The sequence below is a fragment of the Pelophylax lessonae genome (assembly GCF_965119305.1).
Source record: "Pelophylax lessonae genome assembly, chromosome: 5".
NCBI lineage: Eukaryota > Metazoa > Chordata > Amphibia > Anura > Ranidae > Pelophylax > Pelophylax lessonae.
Genome location: NC_138772.1, coordinates 561,148,404 through 561,168,628, shown reverse-complemented (window position 1 = coordinate 561,168,628; position 20,225 = coordinate 561,148,404). Strand labels below are relative to the sequence as shown.

At 48.1% G+C, this 20,225-nt stretch overlaps 1 protein-coding gene across 2 annotated transcripts in view; it reads left to right on the top strand.

The window, feature by feature from the left end:
• KCNH2 (potassium voltage-gated channel subfamily H member 2) overlaps positions 1-20,225 on the top strand; it is a 275,734-nt gene that overhangs the window by 225,629 nt on the left and 29,880 nt on the right. The window contains exons 6-7 of one of the 2 annotated variants that reach the window (XM_082258536.1): positions 7,612-8,037; positions 20,100-20,141. In XM_082258536.1, coding sequence (XP_082114662.1) covers positions 7,612-8,037; positions 20,100-20,141 — 468 coding nt within the window. The remainder of the gene's footprint in view (positions 1-7,611; positions 8,038-20,099; positions 20,142-20,225) is intronic. The other variant, XM_082258537.1, reaches the window with a different exon arrangement.

The window sequence follows — 20,225 nt, the reverse complement described above, 5'->3', positions numbered from 1 at the left end:
AGCAACAATTATTTTTTTCAGATCCTCAGAGAGTTCTTTGCCATGAGGTGTCATGTTGAACTTCCAGTGAGCAGTATGAGAGAGTGAGAGCGATAACACCAAATTTAACACACCTGCCCCCCATTCACACCTGAGACCTTGTAACACTAACGAGTCACATGACACCGGGGAGGGAAAATGGCTAATTGGGCCCAATTTGGACATTGTCACTTAGGGGTGTACTGACTTTTGTTGCCAGCGGTTTAGACATTAATGGCTGTGTGTTGAGTTATTTTGAGGGGACAGTAAATTTACACTGTTATACAAGCTGTACACTCACTACTTTACATTGTAGCAAAGTCTCATTTCTTCAGTGTTGTCACATGAAAAGATAGAATAAAATATTTACACAAATGTGAGGGGTGTACTTACTTTTGTCAGATACTGTATATATAAAGTGGAGTTTTGAAGAAATTCTACTCTGGACATTTTTTGATTGTATTTTGAATAATGGAAAGTTTTTGGTAAATAATCAGCTCTGTTTTGGTTTCTATGGATATATTTGGGTACACATGGATGGATATTTAAGCCTCAAATATAATTTATTCCCATATTTTGGCACATAGGAGAATGGATGGAGCCGCTCTCTGTCTTACTCGCGGAGCTCTATAGGGGGCGCCATTATCTGGCACATTGGAGAATGGATGGAGCCGCTCTCTGTCTTACTCGCGGAGCTCTATAGGGGGCGCCATTTTCACTAATATTTTATCAGTGTAACACTTCTAGAAATAAAAGCAGTGACATCATCACATCACACGCACTGTGAGAGCAGCTGCCGTGTTATCGTCCAATGAAATATGAGCAGAAGGTCCAACTCCCCCCCCCCCCCTCACTACACTGCCCACATGCTGGCTCAGGGCCCGGAGGAGGCGTGAGAGATCTATTGTATTGTAACTGTTCGAACTTTATTTTGTACCGCCATACGCAAACTGTTGGTGCTATAAATCCTGAATAATAAGTAGTGGGGGGAGGGGGAAGGGGGGAGGTAATATTAGTAAGGTGGAGGGGGGGTAATATTAGTGAGGTGAGGTGGAGGGTGTCGGTAGCACAGCTGGAGATTCTTCCAGAGACTCCTGAGTCTGTCCCTCCTATAGACTACTGGGCTGAGGTTACATGCAGCCTGTTCACTCTGAGTCTGTCCCTCTTTTAGACTACTATGTTCAGGTTGCATGCAGCCTGCTCATTCTGAGTCAGTCCCTCTTTTAGACTACTATGTTCAGGTTGCATGCAGTCTGCTCACTCTGAGTCTGTCCCTCTTTGGGACCAATGGGTTCAGGTTACATGCAGCCTGCTCACTCTGAGTCTGTCCCTCCTATAGACTACTATGTTCAGGTTGCATGCAGCCTGCTCACTCTGAGTCTGTCCCTCTTTTAGACTACTATGATCAGGTTGCATGCAGCCTGCTCACTCTGAGTCTGTCCCTCTTTTAGACTACTATGTTCAGGCTACATGCAGCCTGCTCACTCTGAGTCTGTCCCTCTTTTAGACTACTATGTTCAGGTTACATGCAGCCTGCTCACTCTGAGTCTGTCCCTCTTTTAGACTACTATGTTCAGGTTGCATGCAGCCTGCTCACTCTGAGTCTGTCCCTCTTTTAGACTACTATGTTCAGGTTGCATGCAGCCTGCTCACTCTGAGTCTGTCCCTCTTTTAGACTACTATGATCAGGTTGCATGCAGCCTGCTCACTCTGAGTCTGTCCCTCTTTTAGACTACTATGTTCAGGTTGCATGCAGCCTGCTCACTCTGAGTCTGTCCCTCTTTTAGACTACTATGTTCAGGTTACATGCAGCCTGCTCACTCTGAGTCTGTCCCTCTTTTAGACTACTATGTTCAGGTTGCATGCAGCCTGCTCACTCTGAGTCTGTCCCTCTTTTAGACTACTATGATCAGGTTGCATGCAGCCTGCTCACTCTGAGTCTGTCCCTCTTTTAGACTACTTTGATCAGGTTACATGCAGCCTGCTCACTCTGAGTCTGTCCCTCTTTTAGACTACTATGTTCAGGTTGCATGCAGTCTGCTCACTCTGAGTCTGTCCCTCTTTTAGACTACTTTGATCAGGTTGCATGCAGCTTGCTCACTCTGAGTCTGTCCCTCTTTGGAACCAATGGGTTCAGGTTGCATGCAGCCTGCTCACTCTGAGTTGGATTACTTGATAAAAGTTCAGTATAACGATGTGTAAATAATTCATTTTTGTTTCTGCCAAGAATTCTTTGTGCGCCAAATGAACTTTGATTCTCCACTGTAAATGGCTCTCTAGGTGGACGGCCCCTTTAAGGATCTCTGCTACAGATGATGTGAATTGTGGAGTCAGCGAGGTCCCTCTCCCTCCTCACATCTCTCACGTTCCGCGCCGCGCGTCCTCCGCCAGGGTTTTGGGGGGGGGGGGGCAGGTGGTGGTGCGCAGTGATGGCGGGAAGCCTCAAACAAGGTGGGAGGGAAGTTTGTGTTCGAGAAGTAATGAAACGATAAATAAAGCGCAGGAGAGCGCGGCGGCGAACGATCCTCATTACTGCTGGAAGACGAAGAAATAAAATCCCGCACCGTGGGCACCGCGCCATCGCCCGATCGTTACAATTCACATTATTATTCACCTCACCGTCTCTGATTTGTCGAGGTTAGATAAGGATACGTTTGGTGGAGGATTCGTTGTTTTTATATATTTGCACCTTGCAGGGTTTTCACTCATTGACCTTTGGACATTTTTTTTATTTATACAATTATTTATTTTATTTAATTTTTTATTTTGTGCATCGCCGAAACGCGTAAGCCACCTTGTCTTTTTATTCACTGAGACGGGACAATAAAGAATCGGAAAATTTAGGGCTCTTTCACACGGTCCGCCTCCGTAGACGGATCCGTTCTGCTCAGCGGGGATCGATCCGCCGATCCCCGCTGAGCCGGCAGATGACAGCTTCTTCTCCGCTTGCACTGCGGAATTCACAACATAATCTCCCCCTCCCCCACACCATAATCTCCCCCTCCCCCACACCATAAGCTCCCCTCCACCAAATGATTGGACCGGTGCACAAATCAAGGTCCATAAAGACATGATGGATGATGGATGAGTGAGTTTGGGGTGGAGGAACTTGACTGACCTGGACAGAGTCCTGACCTCAACCCCAAGTTAATATCAGGGTAAGAGATTTGGGTTAGGAATTATTATTAGGGTTAGAGGTTAATATTAGGGTTAGAGGTTAGGGTTAGGGGTTAATATTAGGGTTAGGGATTATTATTGGGGTTAGAGGTTAGGGTTAGGGGTTAATATTAGGGTTAGGGATTATTATTAGGGTTAGGGAATTAATATTAGGGTTAGGCATTAATATTAGGGTTAGAGGTTAGGGTTAGGAAGTAATACTAGGGTTAGGGATTAGGGATAAATATTAGGGTTAGTAGTTAATATTAGTGCTATGAATTAATGTTAGGGTTAGGAATTAATATTAGGGTTAGGGGTTAATATTAGGGTTAGAGGTTAAGGTTAGGAATTAATATTAGGGTTAGGGGTTAATATTAGGGTTAGGGGTTAATATTAGGGTTAGAGATTATAATTAGAGTTAGGGTTAGAGATCAATATTGGGATAAGGTTTAGGGATTAATATTAGGGTTAGGGGTTAATTTTAGGGTTAGAGGTTAGGGTTAGGAATTCATATTAGGGTTATGAATAAATATTAGGGTTAGGGGTTAATATTAGGGTTAGGGGTTAATATTAGGGTTAGGAATTAATATTAGGGTTAGGGGTTAATATTAGGGTTAGGAATTAATATTAGGGTTAGCAGTTAGGGATAGAAATTCATATTAGGGTTAGGGGTTAATATTAGGGTTGGGAATTAATATTAGGGTTAGGGGTTAATTTTAGGGTTAGAGGTTAGGGTTAGGAATTCATATTAGGGTTAGGGGTTAATATTAGGGTTAGAGGTTAGGGTAAGGAATAAATACTAGGGTTAATGGTTAATATTAGGGTTAGGAATTCATATTAGGGTTATGAATAAATATTAGGGTTAGGAATTAATATTAGGGTAAGGGGTTAGGGTTAAGGATTATTATTAGGGTTAGGAATTAATATTAGGATTAGGGGTTAATTTCAGGGTAAGAGATTTGAGTTAGGAATTATTATTAGGATTAGAAATTTATATTAGGGTTAGGAATAAATATTAGGGTTAGGAATAAATATTAGGGTTATGAATAAATATTAGGGTTAGGAATTAATAGTAGAGTTAGGGGTTAATATTAGGGTAAGGGGTTAGGGTTAAGGATTGATATTAGGGTAATGGATTCTTATTAGTGTTAGAGGTTAGGGTTATGAATAAATATTAGGGTTAGAGGTTAAGGTTAGGGATTGATTTTAGGATTAGGGATTATTATTGGGGTTCATTTATTTAATATACGGTAATAATATAATTTTTTTAGGTATGAATATTATTATTTATTTATTTATTGCATTTCATTTATTGTTTATTTTTATTTCATTATTAAATTTCAGCAGAAATGCATGCGATAAAACGTGTTAAAATGCTCAAATCAAGCATTTCCATGCATTTCTGAGGAACAAAAAGAAAAAGCTTGGAAAGCCCAGCGTCTGCTTTGAGCTACAAGAAAAGCTGCAGAACTTTTTCGAGCTTCAGGCGTTTGGCTTCAGGCGACTCGAAGTGGAGATGCAAATCGTCTCCATAGAGAATCATTCATTTTTTTTTAGTAACTTCCCACTACAATCCTCTGAGCTGTGAATGGGACCTCATTGTCCCCGGTAGGATTGGGGCCTCATTGTCCCTGGTAGGATTGGGGCCTCATTGTCCCCGGTAGGATTGGGGCCTCATTGTCCCTGGTAGGATTGGGGCCTCATTGTCCCCGGTAGGATTGGGGCCTCATTGTCCCCGGTAGGATTGGGGCCTCATTGTCCCTGGTAGGATTGGGGCCTCATTGTCCCCGGTAGGATTAGGGCCTCATTGTCCCCGGTAGGGTTGGGGCCTCATTGTCCCTGGTAGGATTGGGGCCTCATTGTCCCCGGTAGGATTGGGGCCTCATTGTCCCCGGTAGGATTGGGGCCTCATTGTCCCTGGTAGGATTGGGGCCTCATTGTCCCCGGTAGGATTGGGGCCTCATTGTCCCCGGTAGGGTTGGGGCCTCATTGTCCCTGGTAGGATTGGGGCCTCATTGTCCCTGGTAGGATTGGGGCCTCATTGTCCCCGGTAGGATTGGGGCCTCATTGTCCCCGGTAGGATTGGGGCCTCATTGTCCCTGGTAGGATTGGGGCCTCATTGTCCCCGGTAGGGTTGGGGCCTCATTGTCCCTGGTAGGATTGGGGCCTCATTGTCCCCGGTAGGATTTGGGCCTCATTGTCCCCGGTAGGATTGGAGCCTCATTGTCCCCGGTAGGGTTGGGGCCTCATTGTCCCTGGTAGGATTGGGGCCTCATTGTCCCCGGTAGGATTGGGGCCTCATTGTCCCTGGTAGGATTGGGGCCTCATTGTCCCCGGTAGGGTTGGGGCCTCATTGTCCCTGGTAGGGTTGGGGCCTCATTGTCCCCGGTAGGATTATTGAAGGAAATGTCTCAGGCAGCTTTTTTTTGGTCCAGGAGCTTCCCACGCCATTCTGCACCCTTTGGTGTCACTGGCTGTGGTAGGTTTCATTTATCTGGACTTGTTCTGTAAATTTGAAGACATTTCATATCTTCTCCAAGCCACTTCTTCAGTTCTGATGAGTGTTAGGTAGACACCCCAACATTTATATCTCCACAGACACCTTAATCCAATCACCATGGAATGTGTCAAGGCAGATGTTGATTGCCAGAAACCCAGGAAGGGAGGTGTGAATGTTGTTTTACCACCCTGGTACGGTTCCATAATCCCATCCATGGTGTCAGGAAGGCTCCATAGATGTTAATCCTTCAATGTAAAAGGATAATGTGTGAAATGTTGTCAAGCAGCCGCAGCCTAGAGATGATAAAACGGCATTATATGTGGAGGACAGATGGTGTTGAGGGCCCCCACCTCTGTTAAGTGATGGTTGTTCCAGATTGACGTAGATGAACTCTTTCATGCCTCTTGGAAACCATCTGCCTTGACACATTCATTGGTGATTAGATTAGTGCTGGTGCCACCCATGTGGAAATAAATGTTGGGGTACCTCCCTGATTCTGATTAGGACCGAGGAAGCAGCTTGGAGAAGCTACGGAACATCTTCAACATTACAGAACAAGTCCAGTTCAATGTAACTACTAGTGTTATGTAACGGTATCAGCCAAATGATCAGACCAGTGGTGATGTGCAATTTCTACTTTAGTTAACAATGTAGAACATAGATTACACAGGAGATCATGTGGACAGGGATTTGCAGTACAAAACAGCAATATGAGGAAGGGAGAAACAGGCATAAAACATGTGAAAACAATTCCATTGCAGTTCTACTAATGGCCACTAGATGGCAGCAGAGTGTTCTGAGTTCAGTTTACTGATAGGATAAAGAGCTGAAGATTCTCAGGTGTTCCAAGAGATTAATCATTCATTCAGCAGACTGTGAGCTCAGGGGATATCCTGCTCTCACAGACTTCACACAGGCACTGCTGATGCCGACTTCGGTCAGGAGGCTCTGGGGGCCATAGATAGAACCAACCCACTGCTTGGACAGCTTCTCCACATGGACTGTAACAGAGTCCTCTCCAGTGACTGAGGCTTGGATAGATGCTGTGTGCTCTTGTGCTCACTGCTGGTGGCCCGCACACCAGACTTATCAGATGAGGACCCAGCACCTGGGGACAGCTCACTTGCCCAGTCACTGCTGTCCCATCAGGCAGGATCTCTCTGAGCACAGGAAGCTGGGCAGAGCTGGCATTTATACTCCCTGGGCGTGTCCTGGAACTCAGGGGATGCTGGGGGCCTGAGACATAAGGGGTGTCCTAGCTGCAGGTGAGGTGCAAGGGCCAGATGAAATGGCCTGGCGGGCCGGATTTTGCCCCTGGCTTTGAGTATGAGGTGTGACCTAGGTAATGGAGAATCTTCACAGACAGGATTTCGAATCATTTGACGCTCTCTGGTACACATTTTTTTGGGAAATTCTAAACTTCAGAAGTTCACAAACGTTTTTAAATTTAATTTTAACTAACATTGATAAACTTTTTAGAAGTGAGTTAATCTCTGCTTCCTAGATAGGAATGGTTAGTTACAGCTTTAACTCTTTATCAGGTACCAATCACCAGAGATCTGATGCTGCTACAAAATTAGTGCCGTGACCCAGTCCTTACTGAACCTTTCCGCATTGGTGAGCTCTCTGACTCCTCCCACCTAGACACCTCCTTCCGCATTCATTATCTTACGTCCCCAATTGAGGCCATTGGTCCAAACTGAGTTTGGTTTCTTATAACCCAAGGCCTGAACAGAGGGGAGCAGAGCATTAGGATGGAATGATCTGTTTTGTAACCTCACTATGACATCATAAAACAGTTGTGTCCAGTTAGCTTTGTACTAAATCAGATGCCATGTGAAGGGTTTTGCGGTAATCCCTTCACATAGCCAAATAGAGTGCCTCATATCTGGCTCCACCCGTATGTGATACTGACAATCTGCCTCCTTCTCCCGCAGGTCCTGTCCCTGGGAGCAGACGTCCTTCCAGAGTACAAACTGCAAGCTCCTCGTATCCATAAGTGGACCATCCTTCACTACAGTCCCTTTAAAGCCGTCTGGGACTGGCTGATCCTCCTACTGGTCATCTACACGGCTATCTTCACTCCCTACTCAGCCGCCTTCCTCCTAAACGATCAAGAAGACACATCCAATGAAAACTGCAGCTATTCCTGCAACCCGCTGAGCGTGGTGGACCTCATGGTGGACATCATGTTCATCATCGACATCCTCATCAACTTCCGCACCACCTACGTCAACACCAACGAAGAAGTGGTCAGCCACCCAGGCAAGATCGCCATCCATTACTTCAAAGGCTGGTTCCTCATCGACATGGTGGCCGCCATACCCTTCGACCTCTTGATCTTTGGCTCTGGTACCGAGGAGGTAAGCACCACGCGTGGCTCCATATGGTCACTGGCTGCCCTGTCCACATGCTCCACTGGCTTTCTGCCGCCATGCAGGCCACACCGTTTGTGCCCCAAAAATGTATTTGCCTGGCACAGGACTGTACACACAACACAGAGGTCTATCACCCTTTCCTGTCTGGCTTCCCTGGAATGAATCCTCTCCTATCTCTATACTTTCTTAAAATGGATATTTCCACTTCCTGCAGGTACAGTGACAGGTGAGATGGGTGTGGTCAGATATTACAGGTACAGTGACAGGTGGGATGGGGTGTGATCAGATATTACAGGTACAGTGACAGGTGGGATGGGGTGTGATCAGATAGTACAGGTACAGTGACAGGTGAGAGGGGTGTGATCAGATATTATAGGTATAGTGACAGGTGAGAGGGGTGTGATCAGATATTACAGTGACAGGTGGGATCAGGTATTACAGGTACAGAGACAAGTGAGAGGGGTGTGATCAGATATTACAGGTACAGAGACAGGTGAGAGGGGTGTGGTCAGATATTACAGGTACAGAGACAGGTGAGGGGCGTGTGATCAGATAGTACAGGTACAGTGACAGGGGAGAGGGATGTGGTCAGATATTACAGGTACAGTGACAGGTGAGTGGGGTGTGATCAGATATTACAGGTACAGTGACAGGTGAGAGGGGTGTGGTCAGATATTACAGGTACAGTGACAGGTGAGATGGGTGTGGTCAGATATTACAGGTACAGTGACAGGTGAGAAGGGTGTGGTCAGATATTACAGGTACAGTGACAGGTGAGAGGGGTGTGGTCAGATATTACAGGTACAGTGACAGGTGAGATGGGTGTGGTCAGATATTACAGGTACAGTGACAGGTGAGAGGGGTGTGATCAGATATTACAGGTACAGTGACAGGTGAGATGGGTGTGTTCAGATATTACAGGTACAGTGACAGGTGAGAAGGGTGTGGTCAGATATTACAGGTACAGTGACAGGTGAGATGGGTGTGGTCAGATATTACAGGTACATTGACAGGTGAGTGGGGTGTGATCAGATATTACAGGTACAGTGACAGGTGAGATGGGTGTGGTCAGATATTACAGGTACAGTGACAGGTGAGTGGGGTGTGATCAGATATTACAGGTACAGTGACAGGTGAGGGGCGTGTGATCAGATAGTACAGGTACAATGACAGATGAGGGGGTGAGATCTGGTATTACAGGTACAGTGACAGGTGAGAGGGGTGTGATCAGATATTACAGTGACAGGTGAGAGGGGTGTGGTCAGATATTACAGGTACAGTGACAGGGGAGTGGGGTGTGATCAGATATTACAGGTACAGTGACAGGTGAGAGGGGTGTGGTCAGATATTATAGGTACAGTGACAGGTGAGGGGGGTGTGGTCAGATATTATAGGTACAGTGACAGGTAAGAGGGTGTGATCAGATATTACAGGTACAGTGACAGGTGAGAGGGGTGTAGTCGGATATTACAGGTACAGTGACAGGTGAGAAGGGTGTGGTCAGATATTACAGGTACAGTGACAGGTGAGAGGGGTGTGGTCAAATATTACAGGTACAGTGACAGGTGAGGGAGTTGTGATCAGATATTACAGGTACAGTGACAGGTGAGAGGGGTGTGATCAGGTATTACAGGTACAGTGACAGGTGAGAGGGATGTGGTCAGATATTACAGGTACAGTGACAGGTGAGAGGGGTGTGGTCGGATATTACAGGTACAGTGACAGGTGAGATGGGTGTGGTCAGATATTACAGGTACAGTGACAGGTGGGATGGGGTGTGATCAGATAGTACAGGTACAGTGACAGGTGAGAGGGGTGTGATCAGATATTATAGGTATAGTGACAGGTGAGAGGGGTGTGATCAGATAGTACAGGTACAGTGACAGGTGAGAGGGGTGTGATCAGATATTATAGGTATAGTGACAGGTGAGAGGGGTGTGATCAGATAGTACAGGTACAGTGACAGGTGAGATGGGTGTGGTCAGATATTACAGGTACAGTGACAGGTGGGATGGGGTGTGATCAGATATTACAGGTACAGTGACAGGTGGGATGGGGTGTGATCAGATATTACAGGTACAGTGACAGGTGGGATGGGGTGTGATCAGATAGTACAGGTACAGTGACAGGTGAGAGGGGTGTGATCAGATATTATAGGTATAGTGACAGGTGAGAGGGGTGTGATCAGATATTACAGTGACAGGTGGGATCAGGTATTACAGGTACAGAGACAAGTGAGAGGGGTGTGATCAGATATTACAGGTACAGAGACAGGTGAGAGGGGTGTGGTCAGATATTACAGGTACAGAGACAGGTGAGGGGCGTGTGATCAGATAGTACAGGTACAGTGACAGGGGAGAGGGATGTGGTCAGATATTACAGGTACAGTGACAGGTGAGTGGGGTGTGATCAGATATTACAGGTACAGTGACAGGTGAGAGGGGTGTGGTCAGATATTACAGGTACAGTGACAGGTGAGATGGGTGTGGTCAGATATTACAGGTACAGTGACAGGTGAGAAGGGTGTGGTCAGATATTACAGGTACAGTGACAGGTGAGAGGGGTGTGGTCAGATATTACAGGTACAGTGACAGGTGAGATGGGTGTGGTCAGATATTACAGGTACAGTGACAGGTGAGAGGGGTGTGATCAGATATTACAGGTACAGTGACAGGTGAGATGGGTGTGTTCAGATATTACAGGTACAGTGACAGGTGAGAAGGGTGTGGTCAGATATTACAGGTACAGTGACAGGTGAGATGGGTGTGGTCAGATATTACAGGTACATTGACAGGTGAGTGGGGTGTGATCAGATATTACAGGTACAGTGACAGGTGAGATGGGTGTGGTCAGATATTACAGGTACAGTGACAGGTGAGTGGGGTGTGATCAGATATTACAGGTACAGTGACAGGTGAGGGGCGTGTGATCAGATAGTACAGGTACAATGACAGATGAGGGGGTGAGATCAGGTATTACAGGTACAGTGACAGGTGAGAGGGGTGTGATCAGATATTACAGTGACAGGTGAGAGGGGTGTGGTCAGATATTACAGGTACAGTGACAGGGGAGTGGGGTGTGATCAGATATTACAGGTACAGTGACAGGTGAGAGGGGTGTGGTCAGATATTATAGGTACAGTGACAGGTGAGGGGGGTGTGGTCAGATATTATAGGTACAGTGACAGGTAAGAGGGTGTGATCAGATATTACAGGTACAGTGACAGGTGAGAGGGGTGTAGTCGGATATTACAGGTACAGTGACAGGTGAGAAGGGTGTGGTCAGATATTACAGGTACAGTGACAGGTGAGAGGGGTGTGGTCAAATATTACAGGTACAGTGACAGGTGAGGGAGTTGTGATCAGATATTACAGGTACAGTGACAGGTGAGAGGGGTGTGATCAGGTATTACAGGTACAGTGACAGGTGAGAGGGATGTGGTCAGATATTACAGGTACAGTGACAGGTGAGAGGGGTGTGGTCGGATATTACAGGTACAGTGACAGGTGAGGGGGGTGTGGTCGGATATTACAGGTACAGTGACAGGTGAGAGGGGTGTGGTCAGATATTACAGGTACAGTGACAGGTGAGAGGGGTGTGGTCAGATATTACAGGTACAGTGACAGGTGAGAGGGGTGTGGTCGGATATTACAGGTACAGTGACAGGTGAGGGGGGTGTGGTCGGATATTACAGGTACAGTGACAGGTGAGGGGGGTGTGGTCGGATATTACAGGTACAGTGACAGGTGAGAGGGATGTGGTCGGATATTACAGGTACAGTGACAGGTGAGGGGGGTGTGGTCGGATATTACAGGTACAGTGACAGGTGAGGGGGGTGTGGTCGGATATTACAGGTACAGTGACAGGTGAGAGGGGTGTGGTCGGATATTACAGGTACAGTGACAGGTGAGGGGGGTGTGGTCGGATATTACAGGTACAGTGACAGGTGAGGGGGGTGTGGTCGGATATTACAGGTACAGTGACAGGTGAGAGGGATGTGGTCGGATATTACAGGTACAGTGACAGGTGAGGGGGGTGTGGTCGGATATTACAGGTACAGTGACAGGTGAGGGGGGTGTGGTCGGATATTACAGGTACAGTGACAGGTGAGAGGGGTGTGGTCGGATATTACAGGTACAGTGACAGGTGAGGGGGGTGTGGTCGGATATTACAGGTACAGTGACAGGTGAGGGGGGTGTGGTCGGATATTACAGGTACAGTGACAGGTGAGAGGGATGTGGTCGGATATTACAGGTACAGTGACAGGTGAGGGGGGTGTGGTCGGATATTACAGGTACAGTGACAGGTGAGGGGGGTGTGGTCGGATATTACAGGTACAGTGACAGGTAAGAGGGGTGTGGTCAGATATTACAGGTACAGTGAAATGATTGGTCACGTGTTGCAGATACAGTCACAGGTGACTCTTATAATTTGCGGATTCCTCTCTGTGCTTTATTAGTAAATGTGAGTGATGAGAGGTGATGGAATGTTTCGGGGGATGGTGGAGTTGATGGATGAGTGACATCTGACATCCTGATCTATACTGCCTGACATTCTACATCTCACCTCCGTCTCTGATGTGACCTGTGAGTGATGTGGGTCATTCACCGAACGTTTCCTCTCTTGTTCAGCACCTCGTGCCTCATTCAATCTGTGGTTTTGGTTACAATTCTTCCTCACTATTAAATTTTTCGGTCTTTGAAAGCGTTGATCCCCTTCTATCAATTCTCACTCCTCGCTCATCAGCTCTCATCTCTTTCTGGCCATTCTCCTTCTTCCAATTCTCACTCCTCACTCATCAGCTCTCATCTATTACTGGCCATTCTCCTTCTACCAATTCTTACTCCTCGCTCGTCAGCTCTCACCTATTACTGGTCATTCTCCTTCTTCCAATTCTCACTCCTCACTCATCAGCTCTCATCTATTACTGGTCATTCTCCTTCTATCAATTCTCACTCCTCGTTCTTCAGCTCTCACCCCTTTTTACTGATCATTCTCTTCCTTCGCCTTGTATCGCTCCTCACTCATCAACTCTCACCCCTATTACTGGTCATTCTCTTCCTCCATCTTCTACCACTCCTCACTCGTCAAATCTCACTCCTAATACTGGTCATTCTCCTCTTTCATCATCTATCACTCCTCTCATCAACTCTCACCCCTATTACTGGTCATTTTCCTCCATCATCTACCACTCCTCATTTATCAACTCTCACTCCTGTTATTGGTCATTCTTATCCGTTGTTATGTATCACTCCTCACTCATCAACTCTCACCCCTATTACTGGTCATTCTCCTCCTTCATCATCTATCACTCCTCACTCTTCAACTCTCACCCCTATTACTGGTCATTCTCCTCCTTCATCATCTATCACTCCTCACTCTTCAACTCTCACCCCTATTACTGGTCATTCTCCTCCTTCATCATCTATCACTCCTCACTCTTCAACTCTCACCCCTATCACTGGTCATTCTCATAATTTATCACTCCTCACTCATCAACTCTCACCCCTATTACTGGTCATTTTCCTCCTTCATTATCTACCACTCCTCATTTATCAACTCTCACTCCTATTACTAGTCATTCTCCTCCTTCATCATTTATCACTCCTCACTCTTCAACTCTCACCCCTATTACTGGTCTTACTCATCATTCATCATCTGTCACTCCTCGTTTATCAGTTCTCACCCCTTTTACTGGTCTTTCTCCTCCATCGTCTCCTTCCTTCGCCTTGTATCGCTCCTCACTCATCAACTCTCACCCCAATTACTGGTCATTTTCTTCCTTTGTCATGATTACTCCTCAACTCTCATCTCTATTACTGGCCTTACTCCTCCTTCATGTGTCAGTCCTCGTTTATCAACTAACTTCTATTACTGGTCAGTCTCCTCCTTCATTGTGTATCAATCTTCGCTCATCAACTCTCACTCCTATTACCGGTCACTCTCCTCTTTCATCAATCCTCACACTATTTACTGGTGTTTCTCCTCCTCCATCATCTATCATTCCTCACTCATCAACTCTCACCCCTATTACTGGTCATTCTCCTCCTTCATCATCTATCGCTCCTCACTCATCCGCTCTCACCCCTATTACTGGTCATTCTCCTCCTTCATCATCTATCGCTCCTCGCTCATCAGCTCTCACCCCTATTACTGGTCATTTTCCTCCTTCATCATCTATCGCTCCTCACTCATCAGCTCTCACCCCTATTACTTGTCATTCTCCTCCTTCATCATCTATCGCTCCTCACTCATCAGCTCTCACCCCTATTACTGGTCATTCTCCTCCTTCATCATCTATCGCTCCTCACTCATCAGCTCTCATCCCTATTACTGGTCATTCTCCTCCTTCATCATCTATCGCTCCTCACTCATCAGCTCTCATCCCTATTACTGGTCATTCTCCTCCTTCATCATCTATCGCTCCTCGCTCAGCCATCATGAATGTTGGTGAGATGAATGAAGAAGAGTGATGTGTAGACACTGTCAGGTCTCCCGGTTGACTCCTCCCTGTCTGGCTGCTCCTGGCTTTGGATTGGCTCTTCACTCTCCATGGCTGCCGCTTCTCTGCTCTGACTCCACAGATCCTCAGCCTGCGGCTCCAACACTGATGAGCGAAGAGCAGAACATGTGTGTGACGGGGGTGGGAGGTTACAGGACATCATGGATGGCCAAATTGTCCCACTGAGGTGAAAGTCTGATCCCCCCGGAAGTCTGTCACTTAGGATGGTCAGAGAGTGAAGCTGGGGGAGAAGGACAGTCTGTCACTTAGGATGGTCAGAGAGTGAAGCTGGGGGAGAAGGACAGTCTGTCACTTAGGATGGTCAGAGAGTGAAGCTGGGGGAGAAGGACAGTCTGTCACTTAGGATGGTCAGAGAGTGAGGATGGGGGAGAAGGACAGTCTGTCACCTAGGATGGTCAGAGAGTGAGGATGGGGGAGAAGGACAGTCTGTCACCTAGGATGCTCAGTGGTCAGAGAGTGAGGATGGGGAGAAGGACAGTCTGTCACCTAGGATGGTCAGAGATTGAAGCTGGGGGAGATGGACACTCTGTCACCTAGGATGCTCAGTGGTCAGAGAGTGAGGATGGGGGAGAAGGACAGTCTGTCACCTAGGATGGTCAGAGAGTGAAGCTGGGGGAGAAGGACAGTCTGTCACTTAGGATGGTCAGAGAGTGAAGCTGGGGGAGAAGGACAGTCTGTCACTTAGGATGGTCAGAGAGTGAAGCTGGGGGAGAAGGACAGTCTGTCACTTAGGATGGTCAGAGAGTGAAGCTGGGGGAGAAGGACAGTCTGTCACCTAGGATGGTCAGAGAGTGAGGATGGGGGAGAAGGACAGTCTGTCACTTAGGATGATCAGTGATCAGAGAGTGAGGATGGGGGAGAAGGACAGTCTGTCACTTAAGATGGTCAGAGAGTGAAGCTGGGGGAAAAGGGCAGTCTGTCACTTAGGATGGTCAGAGAGTGAAGCTGGGGGAGAAGGACAGTCTGTCACTTAGGATGCTCAGTGGTCAGAGAGTGAAGCTGGGGGAGAAGGACAGTCTGTCACTTAGGATGGTCAGAGAGTGAAGCTGGGGGAGAAGGACAGTCTGTCACTTAGGATGCTCAGTGGTCAGAGAGTGAAGCTGGGGGAGAAGGACAGTCTGCCACTTAGGATGGTCAGAGAGTGAAGCTGGGGGAGAAGGACAGTCTGTCACTTAGGATGATCAGAGAGTGAAGCTGGGGGAGAAGGACAGTCTGTCACCTAGGATGGTCAGAGAGTGAGGATGGGGGAGAAGGACAGTCTGTCACTTAGGATGGTCAGAGAGTGATGCTGGGGGAGAAGGACAGTCTGTCACTTAGGATGGTCAGAGAGTGAAGCTGGGGGAGAAGGACAGTCTGTCATTTAGGATGCTCAGTGGTCAGAGAGTGAAGCTGGGGGAGAAGGACAGTCTGTCACTTAGGATGGTCAGAGAGTGAAGCTGGGGGAGAAGGACAGTCTGTCACTTAGGATGGTCAGAGAGTGAAGCTGGGGGAGAAGGACAGTCTGTCACCTAGGATGGTCAGAGAGTGAGGATGGGGGAGAAGGACAGTCTGTCACTTAGGATGGTCAGAGAGTGAAGCTGGGGGAGAAGGACAGTCTGTCACTTAGGATGGTCAGAGAGTGAAGCTGGGGGAGAAGGACAGTCTGTCACTTAGGATGGTCAGAGAGTGAAGCTGGGGGAGAAGGACATTCTGTCACTTAGGATGGTCAGAGGGTGAAGCTGGGGGAGAAGGACAGTCTGTCACCTAGGATGGTCAGAGAGTGAGGATGGGGGAGAAGGACAGTCTGTCACTTAGGATGGTCAGAGAGTGAAGCTGGGGGAGAAGGACAGTCTGTCACCTAGGATGGTCAGAGAGTGAGGATGGGGGGAGAAGGACAGTCTGTCACTTAGGATGCTCAGTGGTCAGAGAGTGAGGATGGGGGAGAAGGACAGTCTGTCACCTAGGATGGTCAGAGAGTGAGGATGGGGGAGAAGGACAGTCTGTCACTTAGGATGCTCAGTGGTCAGAGAGTGAGGATGGGGGAGAAGGACAGTCTGTCACCTAGGATGGTCAGAGAGTGAGGATGGGGGAGAAGGACAGTCTGTCACTTAGGATGCTCAGTGGTCAGAGAGTGAGGATGGGGGAGAAGGACAGTCTGTCACCTAGGATGGTCAGAGAGTGAGGATGGGGGAGAAGGACAGTCTGTCACTTAGGATGCTCAGTGGTCAGAGAGTGAGGCTGGTGGAGAAGGAATGTCTGTCACCTAGGATGGTCAGAGAGTGAAGCTGGGGGAGAAGGACAGTCTGTCACCTAGGATGGTCAGAGAGTGAGGATGGGGGAGAAGGACAGTCTGTCACTTCGGATGATCAGTGGTCAGAGAGTGAGGCTGGGGGAGAAGGACAGTCTGTCACTTAGGATGGTCAGAGAGTGAAGCTGGGGGAGAAGGACAGTCTGTCACTTAGGATGCTCAGAGAGTGAAGCTGGGGGAGAAGGACAGTCTGTCACCTAGGATGGTCAGAGAGTGAGGATGGGGGAGAAGGACAGTCTGTCACTTAGGATGCTCAGTGGTCAGAGAGTGAGGATGGGGGAGAAGGACAGTCTGTCACCTAGGATGGTCAGAGAGTGAGGATGGGGGAGAAGGACAGTCTGTCACTTAGGATGCTCAGTGGTCAGAGAGTGAGGATGGGGGAGAAGGACAGTCGGTCACCTAGGATGGTCAGAGAGTGAGGGTGGGGGAGAAGGACAGTCTGTCACTTAGGATGCTCAGTGGTCAGAGAGTGAGGATGGGGAGAAGGACAGTCTGTCATTTAGGATGCTCAGTGGTCAGAGAGTGAGGCTGGGGGAGAAGGACAGTCTGTCACCTAGGATGCTCAGTGGTCATAGAGTGAAGCTGGGGAAGAAGGACAGTCTGTCACCTAGGATGCTCAGTGGTCAGAGAGTGAAGCTGGGGGAGAAGGACAGTCTGTCACCTAGGATGCTCAGTGATCAAAGAATGAGCCTGGGGGAGAAGGACAGTTTGTCACTTAGGATGCTCAGTGGTCAGAGAGTGAAGCTGGGGGAGAAGGACAGTCTGTCACTTAGGATGCTCAGTGGTCAGAGAGTGAAGCTGGGGAAAAGGACAGTCTATCACTTAAAATGGCCATTGGTCAGAGAATGAGCCTTGGTGGAGCAGAACAGTCTGTGATTTGGAATGTCCTTCGGTCAGAGAGTGAGCCTGGATGGAGCAGAACAGTCTGGGACTTAGAATGCTCATTGGTCAGAGGGTGAGCCTCGGTGGAGCAGAACAGTCTGTGGCGTAGAAGGGTCATTGGTCAGAGAGTGAGTCGGGACAGAGCAGAACAGTCTGTGACAGAGAATGCTCATTGGTCAGAGTGTGAGCTTGGGTGGAGCATAACAGTATGTGACGTAGAATGCTCATTGGTCAGAGAGTGAGCCTGGGTGAAGCACAACAGTCTGTGATGTAGAATGCCTATTGGTCAGAGAGTGAGCCGGGATGGAGCAGAACAGTCTGTGACGTAGAATGCTCATTGGTCAGAGAATGAGTCTGGGTGGAGCAGAACAGTCTGTGATTTAGAATGCTCATTTGTCAGAGAGTGACCCTTGGTGGAGCAGAACAGTCTGTGACGTATAATGCCCATTGGTCAGAGAGTGAGCCGGGATGGAGCAGAACAATCTGTGACGTAGAATGCTCATTGGTCAGAGAGTGAGCCTGGGTGGAGCAGAACAGTCTGTGGCATAGAATACTCATTGGTCAGAGAGTGAGCCTGGGTGGAGCAGAACAGTCTGTGGCATAGAATGCTCATTGGTCAGAGAGTGAGCCTGGGTGGAGCAGAACAGTCTGTGACGTAGAATGCCCATTGGTCAGAGAGTGAGCTGGGACAGAGCAGAACAATCTGTGATGTAGAATGCCCATTGGTCAGAGAGTGAGCCTGGGTGGAGCAGAACAGTTTGTGACGTAGAAGGCTCATTGGTCAGAGAGTGAGCCTGGGTGGAGCAGAACAGTCTGTAAAGTAGAATGCCCATTGGTCAGAGAGTGAGCCGGGACAGAGCAGAACAGTGTGTGACGTAGAATGCCCATTGGCCAGAGAGTGAGCCGGGATAGAGCAGAACAATCTGTGACGTACAATGCCCATTGGTCAGAGAGTGAGCCTGGGTGGAGCAGAACAGTTTGTGACGTAGAATGCCCATTGGTCAGAGAGTGAGCCTGGGTGGAGCAGAACAGTTTGTGACGTAGAATGATCATTGGTCAGAGAGTGAGCCTGGGTGGAGCAGAACAGTCTGTGGCATAGAATGCTCATTGGTCAGAGAGTGAGCCTGGGTGGAGCAGAACAGTCTGTGGCATAGAATGCTCATTGGTCAGAGAATGAGCCTGGGTGGAGCAGAACAGTCTGTGATTTAGAATGCTTGTTTGTCAGAGAGTAACCCTTGGTGGAGCAGAACAGTCTGTGATGTATAATGCCCATTGGTCAGAGAGTGAGCCGGGACGGAGCAGAACAATCTGTGACGTAGAATGCTCATTGGTCAGAGAGTGAGCCTGGGTGGAGCAGAACAGTCTGTGGCATAGAATGCTCATTGGTCAGAGAGTGAGCCTGGGTGGAGCAGAACAGTCTGTGGCATAGAATGCTCATTGGTCAGAGAGTGAGCCTGGGTGGAGCAGAACAGTCTGTGACGTAGAATGCCCATTGGTCAGAGAGTGAGCCGGGACGGAGCAGAACAATCTGTGACATAGAATGCCCATTGGCCAGAGAGTGAGCTGGGACAGAGCAGAACAATCTGTGACGTAGAATGCCCATTGGTCAGAGAGTGAGCCTGGGTGGAGCAGAACAGTTTGTGACGTAGAAGGCTCATTTGTCAGAAAGTGAGCCTGGGTGGAGCAGAACAGTCTGTAAAGTAGAATGCCCATTGGTCAGAGAGTGAGCCGGGACAGAGCAGAACAGTGTGTGACGTAGAATGCCCATTGGTCAGAGAGTGAGCCGCGACAGAGCAGAACAATCTGTGACGTACAATGCCCATTGGTCAGAGAGTGAGCTGGGACAGAGCAGAACAATCTGTGACGTAGAATGCCCATTGGTCAGAGAGTGAGCCTGGGTGGAGCAGAACAGTTTGTGACGTAGAATGCTCATTGGTCAGAGAGTGAGCCTGGGTGGAGCAGAACAGTCTGTGGCATTGAATGCTCATTGGTCAGAGAGTGAGCCAGGGTGGAGCAGAACAGTTTGTGACGTAGAATGCTCATTGGTCAGAGAGTGAGCCTGGGTGGAGCAGAACAGTCTGTGGCATAGAATGCTCATTGGTCAGAGAATTAGCCTGGGTGGAGCAGAATAGTCTGTGACGTAGAATTCTCATTGGTCAGAGAGTGAGCCTGGGTGGAGCAGAACAGTCTGTGATTTAGAATGCTCATTGGTCAGAGAATTAGCCTGGGTGGAGCAGAACAGTCTGTGACGTAGAATGCTCATTGGTCAGAGAGTGAGCCGGGACGGAGCAGAACAATCTGTCGCTTACAACACTCATCAGTCAGAGATTGAATCAAAAATTTCTTTCTTTCAAGTTAAGGAAGAGGATCGAAGAAAGTGCAAAGAGCCGAAGAGAGGTAAAGTGACTGTCTCAGGGCGGTGTGATGATTCCAGTCTCTGACTTGTTGTTATAATGTATCAGTGTCACTATGAGTGAGATT